We start from the raw sequence: 20,839 nt of genomic DNA on the forward strand, positions 1-20,839 counted from the left end.
TCAAAGGTCATTTAGATCTGGCATTCAAATTTGATCCAAAAATCGAGTTTTTGACCAAAATAGGGTGATTTGCTGCAAAAAAATTTAGGTTTTTTGGTTGGCAGAAATAGGCTGAATTACAAATTTAGGTACTTTTTTTACTGATTTAAACTAATTTATTATTTTTTTAATTTAATCTAAGTGTTTAATTTTTATGGTGCACATTGTTAAAAATTAGAATATATTTTTCATAAGCGATGCATATAAGTAATATAGGTGATATGCGATATTTTTTTTTAAAATTTTGACGTGCACATCGTTGCAAATTATAGCGTATATTTTATATAACGATGCGTATAAATTACACAACTGATACGTTGTGTTTTTTTTCTTAAAATTAAAGCGTACTTTTTATATAAACGATACATATAAATTACATAGGTGATGTGTAATATATTTCAAGACACATCAGTCTTTTTAAAATTTATTAGAGCTAAATTAGTAAAAAAATATTTAAAATTATAATTTAATAATCAAGAGTTCTATTTCCTCAGATTAGATAACTAAAAATTTATTTTGCAACATTGCTACGTCATAGATTGAGATGGCAATTTTTAAATATAAATTATTAATCAAATAAATAATTATATAAAAAAAAATTAAGACGGTTAAGAAACTAAATTTTTATATAACTTACCTTTTAATTTCTCAATTTATATTTAAAAATCATTGAACTAAAAAATGATTTATATAAAAATTTCTCTAGATAATTTTTTAAAAATAATTTCTAAATTTTCACATTAAAAAGTCAGTTGTCTCGGTTTATATTTAGAGATCATCTTCTAGTAGTCGGTTTTTATAATTCATCCGCATTGAAATATTAAAGTGAATTAGACAATAATAATAATAATAATAATAATAATAATAATAAAAGCTTGGCAGACTTATTATCGACTAACAGCTACAAACCTTCGGTTGGCTTTGGCCCCAGAATGCTTTGCCATATCACTGGATTAGACTACTTATTGAATTATAATTCAACTATTCCAGAGTTACATGGCTATAAACATTATATATATATTATCCAGATATTGATGAAAGTATAATGAGAATCTTGCAAAGCAACAATTAATCAAAACACTGTCCTTTTAAAGTTTGCTTGGACTGCACTCGATCCCAGTGAGCACTCATTGTGAGCCCTACTACTCTACCAAAATTTTAATTAATTTATCCATTACTAATATCAAAAGACAAACAATGGAGTCAATTGCTTTTAGCTTTAATATAGGAAATTGTTCATACTATTAGACACATAAATTAGAGCTAATGAAGTAATTTAGAATTTGATTTAATTAAAGAAGACTAAAATGGATTTTATTTTCTTTCTTTCTTTTAATTTTGGACTTTAATAATTACTTGCTTGATGGCGTTACAGTGCTGGACTGGAAAATTCCTATGTCCTCCTCGAAGAAAGAGTAGATGGGAATGATGGTGATGTGCTTTAAGCGGGGAAAAGACCCCACTGCCCCTACTTTATTCTCATATTAAATGAAGTGCCAGGGTTATGCCAAGCTGGGCTTTGGCTTCTTCTCCTCGCTCTCTATTCTCCATTTGTCCTTTCGTCTCTGGATTTTTTTCTTTCCTTTTTGTGGCTCTCCGTCCGTCGTCTTTCTACTAGAGCCAAAATACGGGAAGGGGGAAGGATTACGGAAGATGACAGAATAGAAACTGGCGGTTCGAGGGTTATATAGTACTTATATTCTTCCGTTTCGTCTTCGACTGTTTGGGTGGGGTGGGGTGGGGTGGGATTGTTTCTTGGGTCTGAGGCTCTGGGCTTGAGCTTTTCGATGTTTTTGTTGGGTTTTTGGTAAAAAGTTGGGATCTTGGTCAGGGAATTTGCTTTCGGTGTGCTTGCTTTTCTTTTTGTTTTTCTGATAAAGGAGGCGCCTTGGGTATTTGCTGGGTTTTGGGGAGAGTTTTTGGTTGGGAATTTTTGATTATTCCGGTATGTTCTGAGGCTGATTTGGATGATGGTATTGCTTGGTGGAGGACTGACTGCCTGTGTTTTCTAATAAATGTTTAGTCTTTTGTGGCTTTTACAGTTTATATACCTGATTTTTGATCTAGTATTTTGAGTTTGAAGGTGTTCATAGGCAGATCTCTACTCCGTCGGTCCTTGACTAGAGTTTCTATTGTAGTTGGGTATGGTATAAGTTGGGGATTGTTTATTCCAGGAGGAATTGGTGTTTCGTTGAGAGAGATTTGCTAATTTGGGGGTTTGGACTTTTAGGAGATTCTACGCTCTAAATCCAGGGCTCACTATTGTATACATTTTACGAGAATCCAGTTGATTGTCTTTTTGAGGATTTATAAGAGATATTTGCCTCGACTTTTGTTCTTTGAGGAAGATGGCCTGTGTGAAGTTGGGATCAAAATCTGAATCGTTCAAACGACAAGGGCGGGCTTGGTATGCTTTGTTCTTCTTCTTGCAGCTTTTGCTTTTATATTGAATGAGCTATCATTTTGTTGAAATCTTTAAGTTTTCTGCATTAAATTTGGCTTTAAGTTGGTTCCATTTTGAGCCTATTCAAATGGTTCTTCTCTTGTTATTTAGGCTACTGATGTTTAATAGTTAAAAAACTGGTACTTCTGATTCATGTTCTTGTAGCAGCATAGATAAGAATTCGAAACTCTTAGACCAATGTTTATGCTATTTAAGAAGAAAACCAGAGCTGTAAGGCTTGATGATTTTAGTGTCCGCATTATGTTAATTTTGTTGTTTGCTTTCCCTTTCCTTAAGAGGTCAGCTCATTCCTGGCTGAATTTCTTTTTTTTTTTCCTCGGGGCACATACTCTCTTGGAGCAAAAGATCAGGTGGCTCTCAACACATCATTGCCAAATGTGATCGAGCCTAGTTAATTTTGTCACTTTACTAGAAGTTCCTCCAGACTTAGAAACTTTTTGCGACCCTTTTGTCATGCTCTAACTTTAATTCAATTATAAGCTTGCAATGCTGTTCACATGTGAGAGATGAGCAATTGGCTGTTTGCTATTTTTATTGCAGTATAATGCTCATACATCTTAGTATCTTATATGCCATGAGTCAAGGCGAAATTCACTACACCAACTTTAGGAAATCCTAGTTACTGCTATACTTGACTTATTTTATTCTCTTCTTGCAGGTTCTGCACAACAGGTCTTCCCAGCGATATTACTGTAGAGGTTGGAGAAATGTCATTTCATCTGCACAAGGTAGTTTTCTACCAAGAATTTTTTTTTTGATTAGTATTCTTAAGCTTGAAGTTGACTATATACAAAGTACAAACTAAAGCTTCCTGGATTCTGCACATTATTTGTTATGGAGAGATTGCAAATCTTGGGTCAGTCTTCAAAGTTCAAACTTACTTGCAGTGAAACCATGCACATTCCATAGTGCATATATTTTACCTTATGAGATGGTGAGAACCGAAGTTATTCATCTTGGAAGTGTAATTTTAGTTCGTAAACAACTACTTGTAAGTAATGAAAAAAAAGAAAGAATATGCATTATTATCTCTGTATTTTTTTTTCTCTACTTCAGTAATGCATTAAAAGACTCTTAGATAGTTAGATGTGTCCGAAATTCATTCACTGGGCACTAACACAGTTTCATAACTAAAGACAGCTGATTACCAAAATGCAAATTTTTTCTTAAAATTATTATAGGATAATGTAAGCAATCATGGAAGATTAACCATTAATAAAGTAAATGCTTTAAATGATAAAGAGATCACCTGGCATATTTGAAGTTGGTCGAGTTTTTTTTTTTTTGTTTTCTTGCTTCTTGTATGTTGAATTACTCTGATAGCTATTCCCCTTATTATGTTACTTCCTTGCTGTAGTTTCCTTTGTTATCCAAGAGTGGTCTTCTGGAAAAGTTGATCAGAGAGAAATCTGATGAGGGGGAAGAAGGTTGTGTTGTAGAGCTTCCTGATGTTCCTGCTGGAGCTAAAGCATTTGAATTAGCAGCCAAGTTCTGCTATGGTGTAAAATTTGAAATGACTTCCTCAAATGTTGTTTATCTACGCTGTGCTGCGGAATATCTTCAGATGACTGAAGAGATCGCGGAGGGCAATTTGATATCTCTGACTGAGAATTTCTTCAACCAAGTGGTCCTGCGAAGCTGGAAAGATTCCATTAAAGCACTTCAGACTTGTGATGATGTTCTTCCTCAGGCTGAAGAATTGCAAATTGTGAAGAGATGCATCGACTCTTTAGCTATTAAAGCATGTACTGATCCCAATATGTTTGGTTGGCCCATGATGGAATCTGGTCCTAGGCAGAGCCCTGGAGGGAGCGTTCTGTGGAATGGGATAAGCACAGGAGCCAGACCTAGAAATAGTAATTCAGATTGGTGGTACGAAGATGTATCAGCTTTAAGCCTTCCTTTGTATAAGAAGTTGATTTCAATCATGGAATTTCGAGGCATCAAGCAAGAGATGATTGTAGGCTCTCTTAACTTCTATGCCAAAAGACATCTGCCAGCGCTCAATAGGCGTCAAAGCATGAGCAATATTAGCAATCGTTTCGCATCCACAACTTTATTGGCGATGCCTTCCGAAGACGAACAGAAGCATCTCCTTGAGGAGATTGATAGGCTGTTGCCTTTGCAGAAGGGGATGACACCATGTAAGCTTTTATTTGGTCTTCTTAGGACTGCAATCATCCTGCAAGCTAGCTCCTCCTGCTTGTCCAACTTGGAGAGAAGGATAGGAATGCAATTAGAACAAGCAACATTGGAAGATCTACTGATACCCAACTTCTCTGACTCCACTGAAACACTCTATGATGTGGATTGTGTTCGTAGGATTCTCGATCATTTCTTAGCTATCGATCAGGAAACTGGAGGAGCCTCCCCTGGTCTTGCTGAAGATGGACAATTGTTGGGTTCCCCATCGCTGATACCAATTACTACAGTTTCCAAGCTAATTGATGGTTATCTGGCTGAGGTTGCACCAGATGTCAACTTAAAGCTACCCAAGTTTCATTCTCTCGCTGCAGCTATACCAGATTATGCCCGACCATTGGATGACGGACTCTATCGTGCCATTGACATTTATTTGAAGGTAATGGATTATTCAAATATATTCAAAGTTCATACAGCTACTCAATCTGATCTGTTTGACCTATTTTTACATCTTATATGTTCAGGCACATCCATGGCTCACAGAGTCAGAAAGGGAGGAGCTCTGCCGGCTAATGGACTGCCAAAAACTCTCTCTGGAGGCTTGCACTCATGCTGCGCAGAATGAGAGGCTTCCTCTACGTGTCGTCGTCCAGGTCCTCTTCTTCGAGCAGCTTCAACTGAGGAGTTCTATTGCTGGATGCTTCTTTATGTCTGACAATCTCGATAATTCAAGGCCACTTATAAGCGGGCTTCCGGTCTCTGGTGAGGGTGCTGGCTGGGCATCAGCTGTCAGGGACAACCAGGTCTTGAAGGTCAGCATGGATAGCATGAGGATGCGGGTGGCTGAGCTCGAGAAGGAGTGCTCAAGCATGAAAGAAGAGATCGAGAATTTGGGCCGGGAGAAGAGCGGATGGAGCGGTGTGCGCGGGAAACTTGGGTTCGGTATAAAGCCACAGATTTGCAGCGCACAAGAGGGTTCAGTGAGCAGTGGGAAATTTGCAATCGAGAAACTCGAGAAGATGCAGGATAAACCTAGGAAACACAAGAAGCAATTGTCGATAGATGCATGAACTCTTTCCTCTTTTACATCAGCAGCATCTAGGATAACCAGTGGCTTCAGTTTCTCTTTCTTTTCTCTTTTTTTCTTGGGACAATTCAAATTAGGTCAGGAATCATGTTACATTAATTGTGGAAATAGGACATTGCTGATCAAACTTTCTTTGTGAGGCATGTGATCACTTTTTGCAGCAAAGTTTTTTCAAGTGTGGAGACAAATGCAGTTAACTGGCCATTCAGGATACTAAAATATGAGAATTAGTCTTTCATCCTGACCAAATTATCCCTCTGTTAGTTTCCACACCAGTCGAGATCATGACATTAGTTTTGAGTTGGACTTTTTGGTCGAGTTGAATTAAGCCTTCCACTTTTGTCAAGATTTAGAAAGAAGCCTTTGAGTTGAGTTATCTGAGCTTTTGAAACTGAAGCTAAATATATTTATTTTTATATTAAATACATATTATTTATAATAAAAATGTTCATAATTTATACTAGAAATATATTAATTGCACACACATACCTATTTTATTGTTTTCAAAACTAAATCTTTTTATCTATGCAAATGACTCGACCAGTTTGTAAGAAAAAGCTCTTTAGTTATGGTACAGCAGTTTTAAAATATTTAATGTTTTTTAAATTATACTTTCAGACCTATTTTATCTAGGTCGATTCCTAATAGGAAAAATTATGTAACAAGTACGTTTATAATTTTGTCAAAACACACACCAAAATATAATTAAAAATACATTATTTATATAAATTATACTTAAAGGATAATACATTAAAAATATGTATCTAAATATATCCTTTCAATAAGGGTTAAATAGGTATACGAGCTTAGAGTTGTTATTCTAAAACTAAGGAGTTAAAAACTACTAAATACTAATACTATAACTAAGTGGAAAGAAAGAGGAAAGAGGTAGCCGTTTCCAATTTTAGCCGCCGAAACTTTTAAAAGATGGCACCAGTGGAGGAGCGCCACGTAGTCCTGTTTCTCGGGAGGACACCAAACGCCCGCCTCCAGATCCAACTACGATTTAAAGTCACGACCAACCCAATACTCATAATCTTATTCCGCTCTGCAATAATGGCCAAATTCCCGCGCTTCCCCGCTGTCAAACCCGCGTTCACTGGGGGCGCCGGAAGAGGACGTGGCGGCGCGCCTTCGTCGTCTTCTTCTTCTTCTTCTTCTTCTCTTCCGGCTGGCTTGGGCCCCGTGGAGCCGTTGCTGCTCAATCTCCTGAAGAGGGATTTGAGGGCGAATGCTGTCCTCGAGCTTTCCAAGGTGGGTCCTTTCTTTCTTTTGTTGTCTTTCTGTGATTCTTGTGTTGGGAAACAGTTGGATCTTTGAGAATCTTTTAGACATGATTTGGTACGTTTGGTTGGAGAAGTGAGTTGTCTTTCTTCAATCTGGGTTCTGATTTATACGTAGAACTGACAGGCATTAATCTTACTCCAAATTAAATTCAGGAATTCGTAGTTCAAGAATCTGATTTTGAGGAGGAAATGATGAACACTAGAATTCGTGTGATTGGACTCGGATATTGTTAAGTCTTTAGATTGTTTTTTCCTCTCGAGTAGACTCATAATCTCTATTGCATGAGTAATAACTCTGACATTTGGATGCTCAAGAAAGGAGAGGGAAGAGAAAGAAAGAGAAAAGAAATGACAAAGAAAGTGAGAATATGAAAGAAGAGGAAAATTGGTTCTATTTTTTATGACTGACTTGCAAGATATTCAAGGTTTGATTGTATGAAATTTGAGATTTATTTTCCAGTGTTTTTTTGGATGTTAACAACAGAAGCATCTTAATTTTGTTTCCACTTTAATTTTATAGCATAGAACCATACAGTTGAAATCAAGTGCCTTTCTTGGGCTGTATAGGTAGTGCCTTCTTTAGGTTCAACCTACATTTTGGCATTTCTAAAGTAGTCCATTTTGGCAATCTGACAGAATGATCTAGGAAATAGTGTCTTAATTTCAGCGATGCGCATACCAATGCTTTGTCACATAAGTTTTTCTTTGTTTAGACTTTTTTATGGGTAACAGCAATCAAACTAAGCAGGAACTATTTTACCAATCCTTTTTCTTGCAGAGAAGAGATCATTGTGTTTATGCTCCACTATTGTGGAACTCTTTTGGCTCTATTACCGTGCTCCTGCAGGTTAGTAAGCATCTCCAAATTCTGTGTATTTTCAGTCCTGACATATATTAACCAGAAAAGAAAGTTTAAAAAGAATCTTAGTTTTCTTTCTACAATAAAGAGGAGTGCAAATATTGTAATTAAATAAAGGAGAGGAACGGTGGCCATTTTATTAGCCATATCATATAGCATGCCTAGTTAGGTGAATAAAAAATCGATAATATTGAAGCTGGATTACATTGATCTGTTTATAGCTCTTTATCATCTCGTTCCAATTGGATATTGCAGGAGATAGTTTCAATATATCCTTATCTCTCACCTCCTAAACTCTCACTTGACGCATCTATTCGAGTTTGCAATGCACTTACTCTTCTTCAGGTTACTTGCCCACTTTCTGTATGCTTTCTTTTTAAAGTCCTAATATCTGATTTTGTAATGCAATATGAGTTGTTTTAAAATTTTGAATAAATTCTTTCAACAATAGCCTACTATATATTATATAATGATTCCTACTTCTTATTCTATATGTTCCGGTGCCCTTCTGCTTTCGTAACTTGAAGATTCTTTTATGATGGAAGTGCTTTTGCAATTTGAAGTTCTTTAAGTGCATGTGGACGTAGTGTATTCAAGTTTATATGACTGGAAATTTCAGGATTTTTTTGGGATATTATGATAATGATCCTTTTAGTCCTTCAAATGTCCTTGTAATCATATTTTTACCTTCTCCAATTCCTCCCTTCTTGTTACTTATCTTGCATATACCTATGTGGAAGCTGAAGGAAAGGAGCTCGACAAATTAAATCATGCTAGAAATTGCAAATGTGAATAATGCTAAAGAAAGAGAGATTGAACCAACTTGGACTTGATTAGTATATGAAATAATGAAATCAGATAATTTGGAAATAGACAACTTTGTAGTATGGTGACAAAGGCAACCACAACTTTAGGTAACATACAACTCCTTAGGATACTCTGAAAAGTGACGAACATATTTTCATCTGGCACTGATTGGAAGTATGAATCTGCATGTTTATCTAGTAAAAACAGCTAATTCTCTGGGTTGCATTTTGGACTGGTAGCACTTGAATCTGGACCAAGTCTAACCAGAAAATAATTCATTAATTCTCACCTGAACTGGACTAGTCTGAGTATTCAACTGAAGCCAAATTTCTTGGTGAGTTTTTTGGCTCCAAAATTTGGACCTCAAATCTGTATACTTCAATTTAGTATTTGGGGCAAAAGATAACTGTTGCTGTAGGACAAGGAGCGTTTCAATGAGGTTCTTAAGCAGTCTTAACTCGGAATGCTTTCTAGTCAAAGTAGAAGAAGAATTGTTTTGAGTACTCTTTTTTGAAATACGTGATCAGTACTAATTTTATGTTATTCTTTCACTTTCTGAAGGACGGTGAAAAATGTTACTTTTTCTAGAGTTATTTGCTGGAAGTGAACATATGGTTCTTATTGCTGGTGATTGCTAGTGGCTTTTATTATATGAAAGAGATCTTATTATTAAAGTTCCTTATTTTTTCATGATGTGCTCGCATGGAGAACAGTATTTGTTAGGCTCAAATGAAACAGTGGGATAATGCCTGCTCTACCTCTCTATGTATGTACCAGTGAATATTATCTGTTGTTCCACTGATGTCATAGTAAATTTTGAGTAAATTTAATTTGGTTGCTCATATTAATTCTTTTGTTAGACCATAAACACGGTTGATTTAATTAATGGATTTAATATGGGAGTTATCAATTTGGCTACTAGGACTTCTTATTTCTATTCATCTAGAGCTCATACATTTGCCTTTTCCTCTTTCTGCAGTCTGTAGCTTCTCATCCTGTGACAAGAATCTCTTTCCTCATGGGTGCGTTAAGAAATTAAATTGAGTTTTATTGTTTCAGACCTTCAGGAGAGGTGTTTCAAGTTTTGTACACCTGATATTGCCGCTGTGTATTCCAATTTGATTTTACACAAGGGCATGATGTCTAATATGTAGATTTTTTTCCATTCCTATAATTGCATAATTCTTCAAATGGAAGAATTTTCCTAGTTAGCTTTTTGTATGTTGTTGCCTTTAGTAACACTGGATTCATAAGCCAATACTTTTGTGCTATATCTATCCGATTGCATCATGCTTTATGTTAGCGGAGAAATTCACTGAGATTTCTGATACCACTTTTGTTCTTATTAGTTCATGTATACCCAGCTCTATGTTTGTCCCTTTGAACCGTCATATCCCCCTGGTTAGGTATTCCAGTTATGTTTCTCCACATGCCTTTTGAAAAGTCTAGTCATGTTTCAGTTATCATTAATTCTTGCATTGGCCTTCCACTTCATCCTGGTAAGCACTGACCAATATTTGCCATTCTTGTACTGTGCTGATTTCTCTACATGTATGTAGGGGACTAGAAAACTACAATACAGTAATACACCTTGCAATTTCCTAGGACCAATTATTGGAAAGTCTCCAGGCCCTGAAGGCTCAGGTATAGGTAAAGCAAGTCAGGAAAGAAGACATAGTCTCATATGCGGTCGTGTCCACCATAACTTGATGAGAATCTATTACCTTGGCTTTCGTGGCATTATATAAAGAAATGCTGTTGAACTGGGTAAGTCAATGCAAACAAGGGGGAGAGTATAAAGAGAAGCTCTTTAGGAGACTTGTTGATATGTAGTTTCTGGACCAAATAAATGAAAGAGTCGGTTATCCTTTATGTTCTCTAGACCAAATATTCTAAGTACTATCTTGGGGAATTATTGATGTCATAGGGGTCTATGCTGATAATGTCTACTCTCAGATAATGCTGGAGCGGTGAGATACAAAATAATTGAACTTGTGTATCCTGTACTCATAATTCTGTAATATTCTAATGTATCTTTATATATATATATGGAGTGCGTGATGTATCTATTGAGTTTTTAAAATTCTGATGAGTAACTTCTGTCTGGCCCTAGACTAGTAATATTTTTGCTGTAAACTGCTAGTGGGAAGGTTTGATACAGAGTCTGTCATTTATAAATACAACAATTGTCATGATGAATACTTGTTTATATATTCAATATATCCTATGGCATTCCTATGATACAAGTTATATTAATATTCTTCTCTTTCTTCTTCTTGCAGCACATATACATTTGTATTTGTACCCATTTCTTAATACTACTAGTAAGGAAACATCCTTCGAGAATTTACGAATAAGCAGCTTGGGAGTTATAGGTGGCCTTGTGAATGGCCTTGCGAAGGTGACTTTTTTTTGAAAAACACAACTAATTGCAATCCAACATCTGTAAGAAGTTACTTTTTTTGTATCGAATTCTTTCAATACTTTCTTATTGTTTATATATACTTGAAAATATCGAACCAAAAATTGGTGATACTTTATGCGAAACACAATAAAGCATGACTTGATATATCAAAGAATTTGATACTTTTCTATATTGCTCCAGATTTTAAATTCATGCCTGAGGATAATAGTCTAAAACTTAATTCTTGTTTTGTTTCCTTTAGATCCTCATATGTTTTATTTTAGTATTTCTTCGGTAACATTTCAGATTCTGTAACAAGCTTGCCTACTCTCTTTTATATTTTGAGTAGAAGTGATATCGTCGGAAAGATTTGTCGACAAATATGTGGGTTTTGTTTAATTTAATTTGCATGAAAGAGTTGATAAGATAGTTCCATTTTTGTTCTGCTGCAGGTTCGTGATTCTGAGGCTATTGCCTTTCTCCTGCATAGTGAGATAATTCCATTATGTCTACGTGCTATGAACAATGGCACAGAAATTAAAAAGACAGTGAGTGATTAAACTTTCTCGCCATTTCTGAAACTTTTATTGTTGTAGAATTAGAATTGTTTATGTGAAAACAAGTAGCAAGCAGTTATTTATTTGTGGGACTTGAAACTGGTAGAAGTTTTTCACTCTCTTGAACTGTTTGTCCTTGGTCACTTGCCTATATTTTCTTCTGTTTTTCAATGTGAAAAATTGCTTAAAGTCGTTTTCGATCCCACATAAAGCTTTTTCCATCAAAAAAGGAAAAGAAAACCTTATAGGTTTATAAATGACTCTTGTTGTAGTATGGACATTGATATACAATTGTCTACACTCTACAGACTTATGATGGCACCTCAGCTCATTGGACTTGTGAATGATGAAATATACGAGTATCATTACCACTAAAATATACCAACAGCACGACCTTTTAATTGCAGTCTGGACTGATTATTCGTTTGCAACGAGCTGTGTTTGATTCACAAGTTAAATGTAATCCTTAAAATGCTATCTATCATCAAGTTTAATATTGTCCTAGGATTCTTATGAAAAGAGATGTTTCATTGTTGTTCCAGTTCTTGTGATTTTGAGCAGTCAAGAATCACTCAATAGCTTGTCTAATTACTTACTCTGGGGTCAATATGAGCTATCCGATGGATGTACTTCAGCACATGAGTTCTTAGATCTATAGCAGTGCTTGTTTTAGGTGTAAATTTTTTCCTTTTTTGGTTTAGATACACTCTGACCTGATTTACCGTATAGCTCGCCGTCTTTATTCTTCAAAAGATACTACTGGATGATGTTGGGCTTCTGCATATTTGTTCCAGACCGGACCGATTTCTTTGTGTTTGTCAAGTGCTTGCTTCAGTTGTTGCATCACTTGCTGAACAGCCCTGTGCTAGGCTGCTGAAGTATACAATAAGTTGTTATTTAAGGCTGTCAGAATATCCGAGGTACTAACGGCATACTTCATTAGGTACTTTGCCCATAAAATTCATTTGAAAAAGAAGTATCTTAAAATCATCCGTGATTACCTGGGTGATGGGGATCTGTTCATTTGCATGTTATTGATTAATTGATCCTTGCATGATATATCTTTGGTCCTATTTCTCTGCAGAGCGAACGAAATCCTGAAGGCTTACCTTCCAGATATGCTAAAAGATGGAACTTTTAATGACTCCCTTCGTGTAAGTGTCATTTCTTAAATAGATCTTGGTCCTTAAACTGAACCATATTGCCGGATTATCTTAACAATTTTGTCTCAGACATTGTTTAAAATTTCGAAAAACATCTTCGAAGGCAAGAAACAATTTCAGATTTTAATTTCCAGATGCCTGACTGGCATCTAATTAATTTGCATGACGCTTCCTTCCATCCAATTTGGAAATGTTTGTGCCCATTTATGATCTGTTAAATGCTCAGTGATTTCCACCAGTAAGGTGCAGGCTCATTAGCTTATTGACCTACCTGACTAAGTGGGTGAAAAACCCTACTTCAAACAGGATAAAAGCTTGAATAGATAAGGTTGATCAAAACCGATAATTTTGTTAGTCAAGTCCTCCGGGATTATAACCATAAAATAGATTCATCAATTACATGTTATTTTTATTCAATTTGCCTATAGCCATTTTGAGAATTATCAGAAACAGTTACTGTGATCTGCTTGGGATTTCTTTCTTAATGTACAAAATACTATACTACCAGTAGCATTCATGATGTTGCATTCTCTGTACTTCTTTTCCCTCTGTTTGAGAAAATTGTTTCAATCTAACACTCTACTTTCCTTCTTATTGTTTGTTATTCTCCTTGAACCAATGACAAATGCATTGCATCATATTCCTCCACATTCACAATATGTTAGGTCTCGCCAGCTTTATCATTCTGGAGGCACTTAATAATGACTGTACATATCTTGTTATGGTGGTTTATCGTCTTGTAACTTTATAAATACTACATATAGAGTTAAAACAACATTCAGTTTTGAACATGGTCTTTTCTCATTCATGTTGCAGGAGGACCCTGCAATTTTTGTATTGCTCCGTCGACTTCTGAACCATTTGAGAATAGCTGCTGCTCCCCCAAGCCAATCGACAGGGAGGACTTAATTGTTTCGCGGGGAACCAGCGATGCATGATCGTATGCAGTGGCAACTTATACACTTGTCTATGTTCCTTGGCATCTCATCTATTCATTTTTCGCAATGTATCATAGCGCTGTTGAGTGTTCATAAATCTCAGTAAACCTTGTAACTCTTGGAACTCAGGTGTTCGCATAGATCTAAGATGATGGTCATCACAAATGAAGCCATCTCTGAGCAAATTTTGCCATGCCATTGCTTCTGTATATTTTAGAGCCTTGTAGATAGGATTTGGCTTGAAATAAGAAATTACTTTTTACTGTGAAACGAATGCTAAATTTTGGACTTCTTTTTTTCCTCTCAACTAAGCTCCTGCAATGAATTGATCTGCTTGAACTTTGGAGGATACAATTGGCTTAGTTTACAGCTAAATTTTCTTATGCTTGTGTTTGCTTTCTGCTGATAAGAAATCTTAGTTGCTTCAGAAGCATTTGGGGAAAATAAATTTCTGGCTTCGTGTTTTTAAGCATACGTAGGGGTTCAATTCTTAAATAATGGAAAAGGAGGGCTTTATTTGTAATAATATAGTGAGAAAAATATAGGACTGGGTCGCGGATGCGGGTCGGGTGGTATGTCGACGGTGTTACCCTTTATCCGGAACGGTCAGGTGATTTGCACGTGCATAGTTTGGTATAAGAAGGAACCGATTCTAGGGTTCCCGTAGACGCTTTCGGAGGTTAAAGAGACGGCGCGAATCCCGTCCACCTTGATCTGAGCTTTTCGCTCCATCTTGGTCCTCTCGTCTCTCTCGAATCTTTTGTTTTGGGTTAGGTTGACAGCCATGACGGTGAAGCTATCGAAGGCGGAGAAGAAGATCCAGTACGACAAGAAGCTATGCCAGCTCCTGGACGAGTACAGCCAGGTCCTCATCGCGGCGGCGGACAACGTGGGCTCCAACCAGCTCCAGAACATTCGGAGGGGGCTCAGGGGCGAATCCATCGTTCTCATGGGGAAGAATACGCTTATCAGGCGCTGCATTAAGATCCACGCAGAGAAGAGTGGGAATAAGGACTACCTCAATCTCCTTCCCTTGCTTGTGGTATGGCTAGATTTATCATTTTTGCTTTTCTCTTGATTCCCTTTGGTCAGTTTTTTTTTTCTTTTTTGGTATTTTATGTGTACATTTACATGCCATCTTAATTTTGTGGAGCATATTGTTGGATTGCCATGTCGGTCAAAAAGTCATTTTTTTGCTATAGAATGCCACTTCGAGGTCATTGGTCACTTGGACTATGAGATTTGATAGTAAAAATCAGTTTTTTTTTAAAAAATCTTGTATTGCGTGTTTTTGGATCATGACGTCATTGTTAATACTTTACCGGTTAGGAGTCAGGACTTAGGATGATAGTAGTTTAATGCAAATAGTGAAATGTTTTACTGTTCGGCGTTTAAGTTTGTCAGTTTGGTGTGAAGTTGGTCTATTTCGGGATTTATTATTGGGGAATTGGTTTTCTTTTCCTCGTTGGAAATGTCATATTTTCAGTTTGGAATTTGCCTTTGCTTTTAGTTTGATATTGTCATATCTTACTATGCTGCCATATGCGCATATTTATTCTATCTTTAATATGCAACTAGAGTTTTGATGTATATGTCTATGCAACATCTTGGGGATTATGGCTACATTGTTCAATTGACCTGCAAAATTTTTTGAATCAGTTTCTGAGTGTTTCTATACCTGGATGCTTTTATGAGAAGGCTTGCTATAACCACAGCGCCTTATTAGATATTGTTTAATTTTTCAGAATGGAATTTGTTGCAATACTGTACATGGGATTAAAAGCTAGTTGCATTGCTTGTGTGTCTTGTCTTTAGTCTTGTTACTTTGTTAGTCATCAGAGTTTTTTCCTCGCTGTAGGGAAATGTTGGATTAATTTTCACCAAGGGCGACTTGAAGGAGGTTAGCGAGGAGGTTGGCAAGTATAAGGTTGGTGGCTTTGTGCATATGTACTTATATATAATCTAATTACTGTAATCTATATACCTGCCACCCTACTATAATCTAATTAATATGTTGAAATAATGTACTTATGTATATAGTTTTTTTCCCCTTCTAGAGTCAATTTACATAAGCTAATGAATACAAAAATGGTAAACAACCAAATTATGTGGCCATCAATATAATGCAGACTCATGAACTTTATAGATTTGTTTGATAATTATGACAATGAACAATAGATGGCCACAACACCTGTTACACAATCTGATTTCACCTGCATGTTTCCCTTGCAATTGCTATTTCTTAGTACTATAAATTCTAGTATGCTAATAGATTCTTTGATATTCTCTATGAAAGGTTGGAGCTCCTGCCCGTGTAGGACTTGTTGCTCCTATAGACGTTGTTGTTCCTCCTGGCAACACAGGGTTGGACCCCTCGCAGACTTCCTTTTTCCAGGTTAGCTAAAGCCTAGGTTTCACTTTTTAACAGTTCTCCTGAAGTTCTTCAGTTTCTTGACTACTGCCATTATATATAGGTCCTGAATATTCCAACCAAGATTAACAAGGGTACTGTGGAAATCATCACCCCTGTTGAGCTGATCAAGAAAGGGGAGAAGGTGGGCTCATCTGAGGCTGCTCTCCTTGCTAAGCTTGGCATCAGGCCATTTTCCTATGGTCTCGTCATCCAGTCTGTTTATGACAATGGATCAGTCTTCAGTCCTGAGGTGCTCGACCTCACTGAGGATGATTTAATTGAGAAGTTCTCCACTGGTCTTTCTATGGTCACTTCCCTGGCGCTGGCCCTCTCGTACCCAACTCTCGCAGCAGCTCCCCATATGTTTATTAATGCTTACAAGAATGTTCTGGCAGTCGCAATTGCCACAGACTATACTTTCCCGCAAGCAGAGAAAGTTAAGGAATATCTGAAGGTAGGATTCTCTATACACTGCTTAACCACATCTGTAGTTTTAATTTGATGGTTCTGAACGCTGTCATTATTGCAATGCAGGATCCGAGCAAGTTTGCTGTGGCGGCCCATGTTGATGCTGGTGTTGCCGCAACTGCTGCTCCGGCTGCTGCGGCCAAGGAGGAAGAGAAGAAAGAGGAACCGGCTGAGGAATCAGATGATGACATGGGCTTCAGCTTGTTTGATTAGATTAGGATTCGTTCATTATCAGGAGTTAACTTTTACTAGTATCTTTATATCTTTTGACTAAAATTTGTTGGTATTGTTAAAGAAGTTGACTTATTTGTCATCAAATTTACTCTTGAGATTCTGATATTTTTGCTCTCCTTTAATCTTGTGTTCCTCTGTTACTGTTAAGTTCTTAGGATTTGTTTCAGATGTGCATATTTCTGTGTTTGAGTTTGCCGTGCTTCGATGCTAATCTTACATCGGTTTCATTTCTTAGTTGATTAATATAGTTCCTTTGGATGTTGTAATATTTTATTATCCAGTTTATTTGAACTAATCAGACTGCCGACGACTCTCTCTCTCTCTCTCTCAAACCATGTGCTGCTGATTGGAGGGATCGAGATAAAGTTTATATTTTATCTTATTCATTTCACAGCCGCATTGGATCTGACAATCTGTACGCAACCTTATAAAGAACAAAAATAGAGTTTATTCCCAACCCAATCTAAAAGAACCAATCCAACAAATCACCTTTCGCCACGTGATTCATCCTTCGTGACTCACCCGATAATTTAAGCATCCTTTTTCTCCCTCAACCTCAAGCTCCGAAGACAACAAAAGATGCATCTTTCACCTTAACCTTAGAACGAGAGGCTGAGTGACAGAGAGCGTAAATGGCTCGTGGACAAGGCCACATAGCTCACTGCCTCAGCCGGATACTTTCCCTCTGGAGAGACTCCACTTTCATCATCTCCGGCCGGCGCCGCCGTACCGGCAGCGAGTTCGTCGACGGAGTTAGGCGGCTCGCCGCCGGCCTGGCGGAGTCTGGCGTCCGCGCGGGCGATGTCGTGGCCGTCGCCGCCTTGAACAGGTAACGTAACGAGGACAGAACTGTCATCATGTCACACACACCCTTTCTCCTGAGTCGCAGTTCGTAATATGCAAAAAAAAAATTCCTTTTTTTTTTTAATTTTAATCTTGGCTTCTATTTCTTTACTTACTTATTTTTGGTTTTGCAGTGATCAGTACATAGAACTGCTGCTTGCCGTGACATACATAGGTGCAATCGTAGCTCCCCTCAATCACCGCTGGGTATGACAACCTTCTCCTAATTCTTGGAATCAAATGAACTTTAGGAAGTTTTCAAAGGAAATAGCAATAACAATTACTCATCAAACAAATCAATTTGGCCGATAAGTTTACCTAAGCTTGAGTAGAAACTTACTTTTACTTTAAGAATATTGCGTAGGCATTGACGAAAGAATTGCTTCTTGACATGTAGAACTTTGAAGAAGCGAGATCAGCGATGGAGCTTGTGCAACCTGCAATGTTAGCAGTGGATGAGAGCTGCAGCCAATGGGCTATGGAGCTGAAAAATAGCAATAATTTGCCATCTTCCATCCTCTATCTTCTAGTTGGTGACTGTTCTCCTAGCCTCAGTAGCACTGGAAGTTGTAAGTTGTGCTACCACTCAGTAGCAAATACTACTAGATTGCTGTAAACTACTTACCATGTTTACCTTCTCTTCTCACTTTTATCATTTTATTTCAGTTCTCACCATGGATACCATTAAAAGGAGTTCAAAAGGCGCCATAACAAGCGAACCAACATGGGCGCCAAAGGAAATTGCCCTGATATGCTTCACATCAGGTAATAAATATATCAGGAGTCCATCATTTGATTGATTGTCTTCTCCTTTTTCTTGTAACCATTCAAATCACTTAATGCTGTTTGCAGAACAGTTTATGCAAAAGTTTCATTGTAAAGATTGTTTCGGCTTTATAATTTCTATGCTCTTGGATTTAGGAACCACGGGACGACCAAAGGGTGTAGCTCTAGGCCATACATCTTTAATCGTTCAATCCCTAGCAAAAATGGCCATTGTTGGTTATGGTGAGGATGATGTACGCTTTCCAAATATTGCTACTGTATGCCTATATGTACAAGAAATTTTGGTCAACTTATATATGCAAGCTAAGAATTATGTAATTTGGGTTACATGTTGGCCTATATTAGAATGATAAAGGCCAGTTGAGGTCTCCTCCACCAATAATCTTGCTTCAATAATGTATGAGCTCTGTATTTTATAACTTGTAAGTTTGGTTTTATAGGTATACCTGCATACAGCTCCTTTGTGCCACATTGGTGGGATATCTTCATGCATATCCATGCTAATGGCTGGAGGTTGCCATGTTTTGATACCTAAGTTTGATGCGAAATCGGCATTGGAAGCCATAGAAGGACACAAGGTGACATCTTTTATCACTGTCCCTGCAATGATGGCTGATCTGATTTCATATGGCAGGTAAATTAGCAGTTTATTAGAGACAAATGACAATCATCAAGGTCGATAATTACTTGTAGCTTTTGGGTTTCCCTGATATTAGGAAAGGGAAAACATCAGATGGTGGAGAAACTGTGACCAAGATTCTTAATGGCGGTGGTACCCTCTCACAAGATCTCATCAAAGGCGCTAGTTGCTTATTTCCTCATGCCGCGATTGTTTCAGCTTATGGTATGACTGTTTGATACATTTTAGTGCTGAACATCTAACTTATAATCTTCCCTTCGTCTCCAGCTAGCGCAAATATAGAGGAAACCTATATCAACCTCTAAATTGCTTGGAAAGTGGAATGAAACTACAACCATCTAAAATTTTACCTATTTCAACTGTTGGATCTCAAGAAATTTGATTTAAAAGTTTCTGTTATTGATGCCATTTCATTCTCTTTCTTTTTCTGCAATTCGATGTTATTTGTCATCTTAATGTGTTGCCCTTTATTAAACTTCAATGTTACAAACTAAAGTCTCTGATATTGGACATTTACTGAACTAAGAACTTGTCTTGCGTTGCTGGTTTCTGTTCAACAACTCTCTTCCTGACATAATATCAATCTTGAAAGGGATGACAGAAGCATGTTCTTCACTGACTTTCATGACCCTCCGCAATCCAAGAGTTGAAAAATCTGGAGAGCTTCTTCCAAACAAATGTGTTGCTGAATCTGAGCTCCATTGCCAACAGCAAGGGGGTGTATGCGTCGGAAAAGCAGCACCTCACATTGAATTAAGAATAAGTGGTTCACACAATGACCATTTTCTTCCATCGGTCGGAAAAATCTTAACTAGAGGCTTGCATCTAATGGTTGGTTACTGGGACACTACCAAGCCTATTGCCTTAGATTCTATTGAGTATGGCTGGCTTGACACAGGCGACATCGGTTGGATCAGTGAGAATGGTGATCTATGGCTCATGGGACGGGAAAAGGATAGAATCAAGAGCGGAGGAGAAACTGTATATCCTGAAGAGGTAAGAAACTTAGAATTCAGAGGACTGTTAAAATGTTGACTTAATTCCTTTTCTCACTTTTCTCTTCACAAATATGATCATAGCATTTTTACTGCTTCAGGTGGAGGCTGTACTCTATGGACACCCTGGGATCGCCAAAATTGTGGTAGTCGGTGTTCCTGACATCCGTCTGGCGGAGAAAGTAGTCGCTTGTGTTAAAATTAAAGATGATTGGAAATGGTTTGATACTAAATTTAATCACCTTGGAGATGAAAAAGTACTGTCTGCTGAGATCCTCAGGAATTATTGCAGACAGAGAAACCTTAGCAGGTATACTCTTCTTTCCTCCCCTTGAGAAATGTATTCTGAAAGCCACAGGATTCAACGTCTCACAGGATTATTCGTGGCAGATTCAAGATACCCAAGACTTGTATGATATGGAGGAAGGAGTTTCCGGTCACTACCACAGGGAAAATCAGAAGAGAGGATGTAAGAAAAGAAGCCATGTCCTGCATGCAACTGCATAGCTATTTGTAACTTGAGGATAATTTAGACATTCAGATAGGAGCATCTGATTCTTTTTTCAGGAAAGAGAATATTAAGAATTATATTCATGGGGCCTCCTATTTGGAGACTCAAGTGTGACATTATCATCCAATGCTTGCTTAATGATTTAATTTGAAAGGTATCTGTAAATTTGAGATATTTGCAAATGAATTTCTGATTGCCATCTT

General features: G+C 37.2%; 4 protein-coding genes across 4 annotated transcripts; all 4 read left to right on the plus strand.

The window, feature by feature from the left end:
- The first annotated feature begins 1,578 nt into the window (after positions 1 to 1,578).
- Positions 1,579 to 5,920, plus strand: LOC140770221 (BTB/POZ domain-containing protein At1g30440-like). The gene is made up of 4 exons (XM_073111286.1): positions 1,579 to 2,446; positions 3,162 to 3,231; positions 3,861 to 5,084; positions 5,170 to 5,920. Exons 1-4 carry the CDS (start codon positions 2,388 to 2,390, stop codon positions 5,713 to 5,715), a joined length of 1,899 nt encoding a protein of 632 aa, XP_072967387.1. The 5' UTR covers positions 1,579 to 2,387; the 3' UTR covers positions 5,716 to 5,920.
- A 749-nt stretch (positions 5,921 to 6,669) lies between these two features.
- LOC140771002 (uncharacterized) lies at positions 6,670 to 14,008 on the plus strand. The gene is made up of 9 exons (XM_073112348.1): positions 6,670 to 6,986; positions 7,797 to 7,865; positions 8,133 to 8,222; positions 9,664 to 9,706; positions 10,967 to 11,085; positions 11,541 to 11,636; positions 12,375 to 12,565; positions 12,730 to 12,799; positions 13,625 to 14,008. Exons 1-9 carry the CDS (start codon positions 6,789 to 6,791, stop codon positions 13,715 to 13,717), a joined length of 969 nt encoding a protein of 322 aa, XP_072968449.1. The 5' UTR covers positions 6,670 to 6,788; the 3' UTR covers positions 13,718 to 14,008.
- Positions 14,009 to 14,406: 398 nt separating this feature from the next.
- LOC140771260 (large ribosomal subunit protein uL10-like) lies at positions 14,407 to 16,983 on the plus strand. The gene is made up of 5 exons (XM_073112723.1): positions 14,407 to 14,788; positions 15,605 to 15,673; positions 16,043 to 16,141; positions 16,221 to 16,613; positions 16,694 to 16,983. The coding sequence occupies exons 1-5, from the start codon at positions 14,531 to 14,533 to the stop codon at positions 16,838 to 16,840; spliced, it is 966 nt and encodes a 321-aa protein (XP_072968824.1). The 5' UTR covers positions 14,407 to 14,530; the 3' UTR covers positions 16,841 to 16,983.
- Positions 16,984 to 17,412: 429 nt separating this feature from the next.
- Positions 17,413 to 20,801, plus strand: LOC140771099 (2-succinylbenzoate--CoA ligase, chloroplastic/peroxisomal). Its single transcript, XM_073112497.1, has 10 exons — positions 17,413 to 17,690; positions 17,839 to 17,911; positions 18,102 to 18,273; positions 18,371 to 18,469; positions 18,626 to 18,723; positions 18,931 to 19,124; positions 19,207 to 19,334; positions 19,723 to 20,126; positions 20,227 to 20,435; positions 20,516 to 20,801. The coding sequence occupies exons 1-10, from the start codon at positions 17,494 to 17,496 to the stop codon at positions 20,640 to 20,642; spliced, it is 1,701 nt and encodes a 566-aa protein (XP_072968598.1). The 5' UTR covers positions 17,413 to 17,493; the 3' UTR covers positions 20,643 to 20,801.
- The last annotated feature ends 38 nt before the right edge of the window (positions 20,802 to 20,839 follow it).

This window comes from Typha angustifolia, chromosome 11, assembly GCF_048772165.1.
Source record: "Typha angustifolia cultivar Huaian chromosome 11, ASM4877216v1, whole genome shotgun sequence".
NCBI lineage: Eukaryota > Viridiplantae > Streptophyta > Magnoliopsida > Poales > Typhaceae > Typha > Typha angustifolia.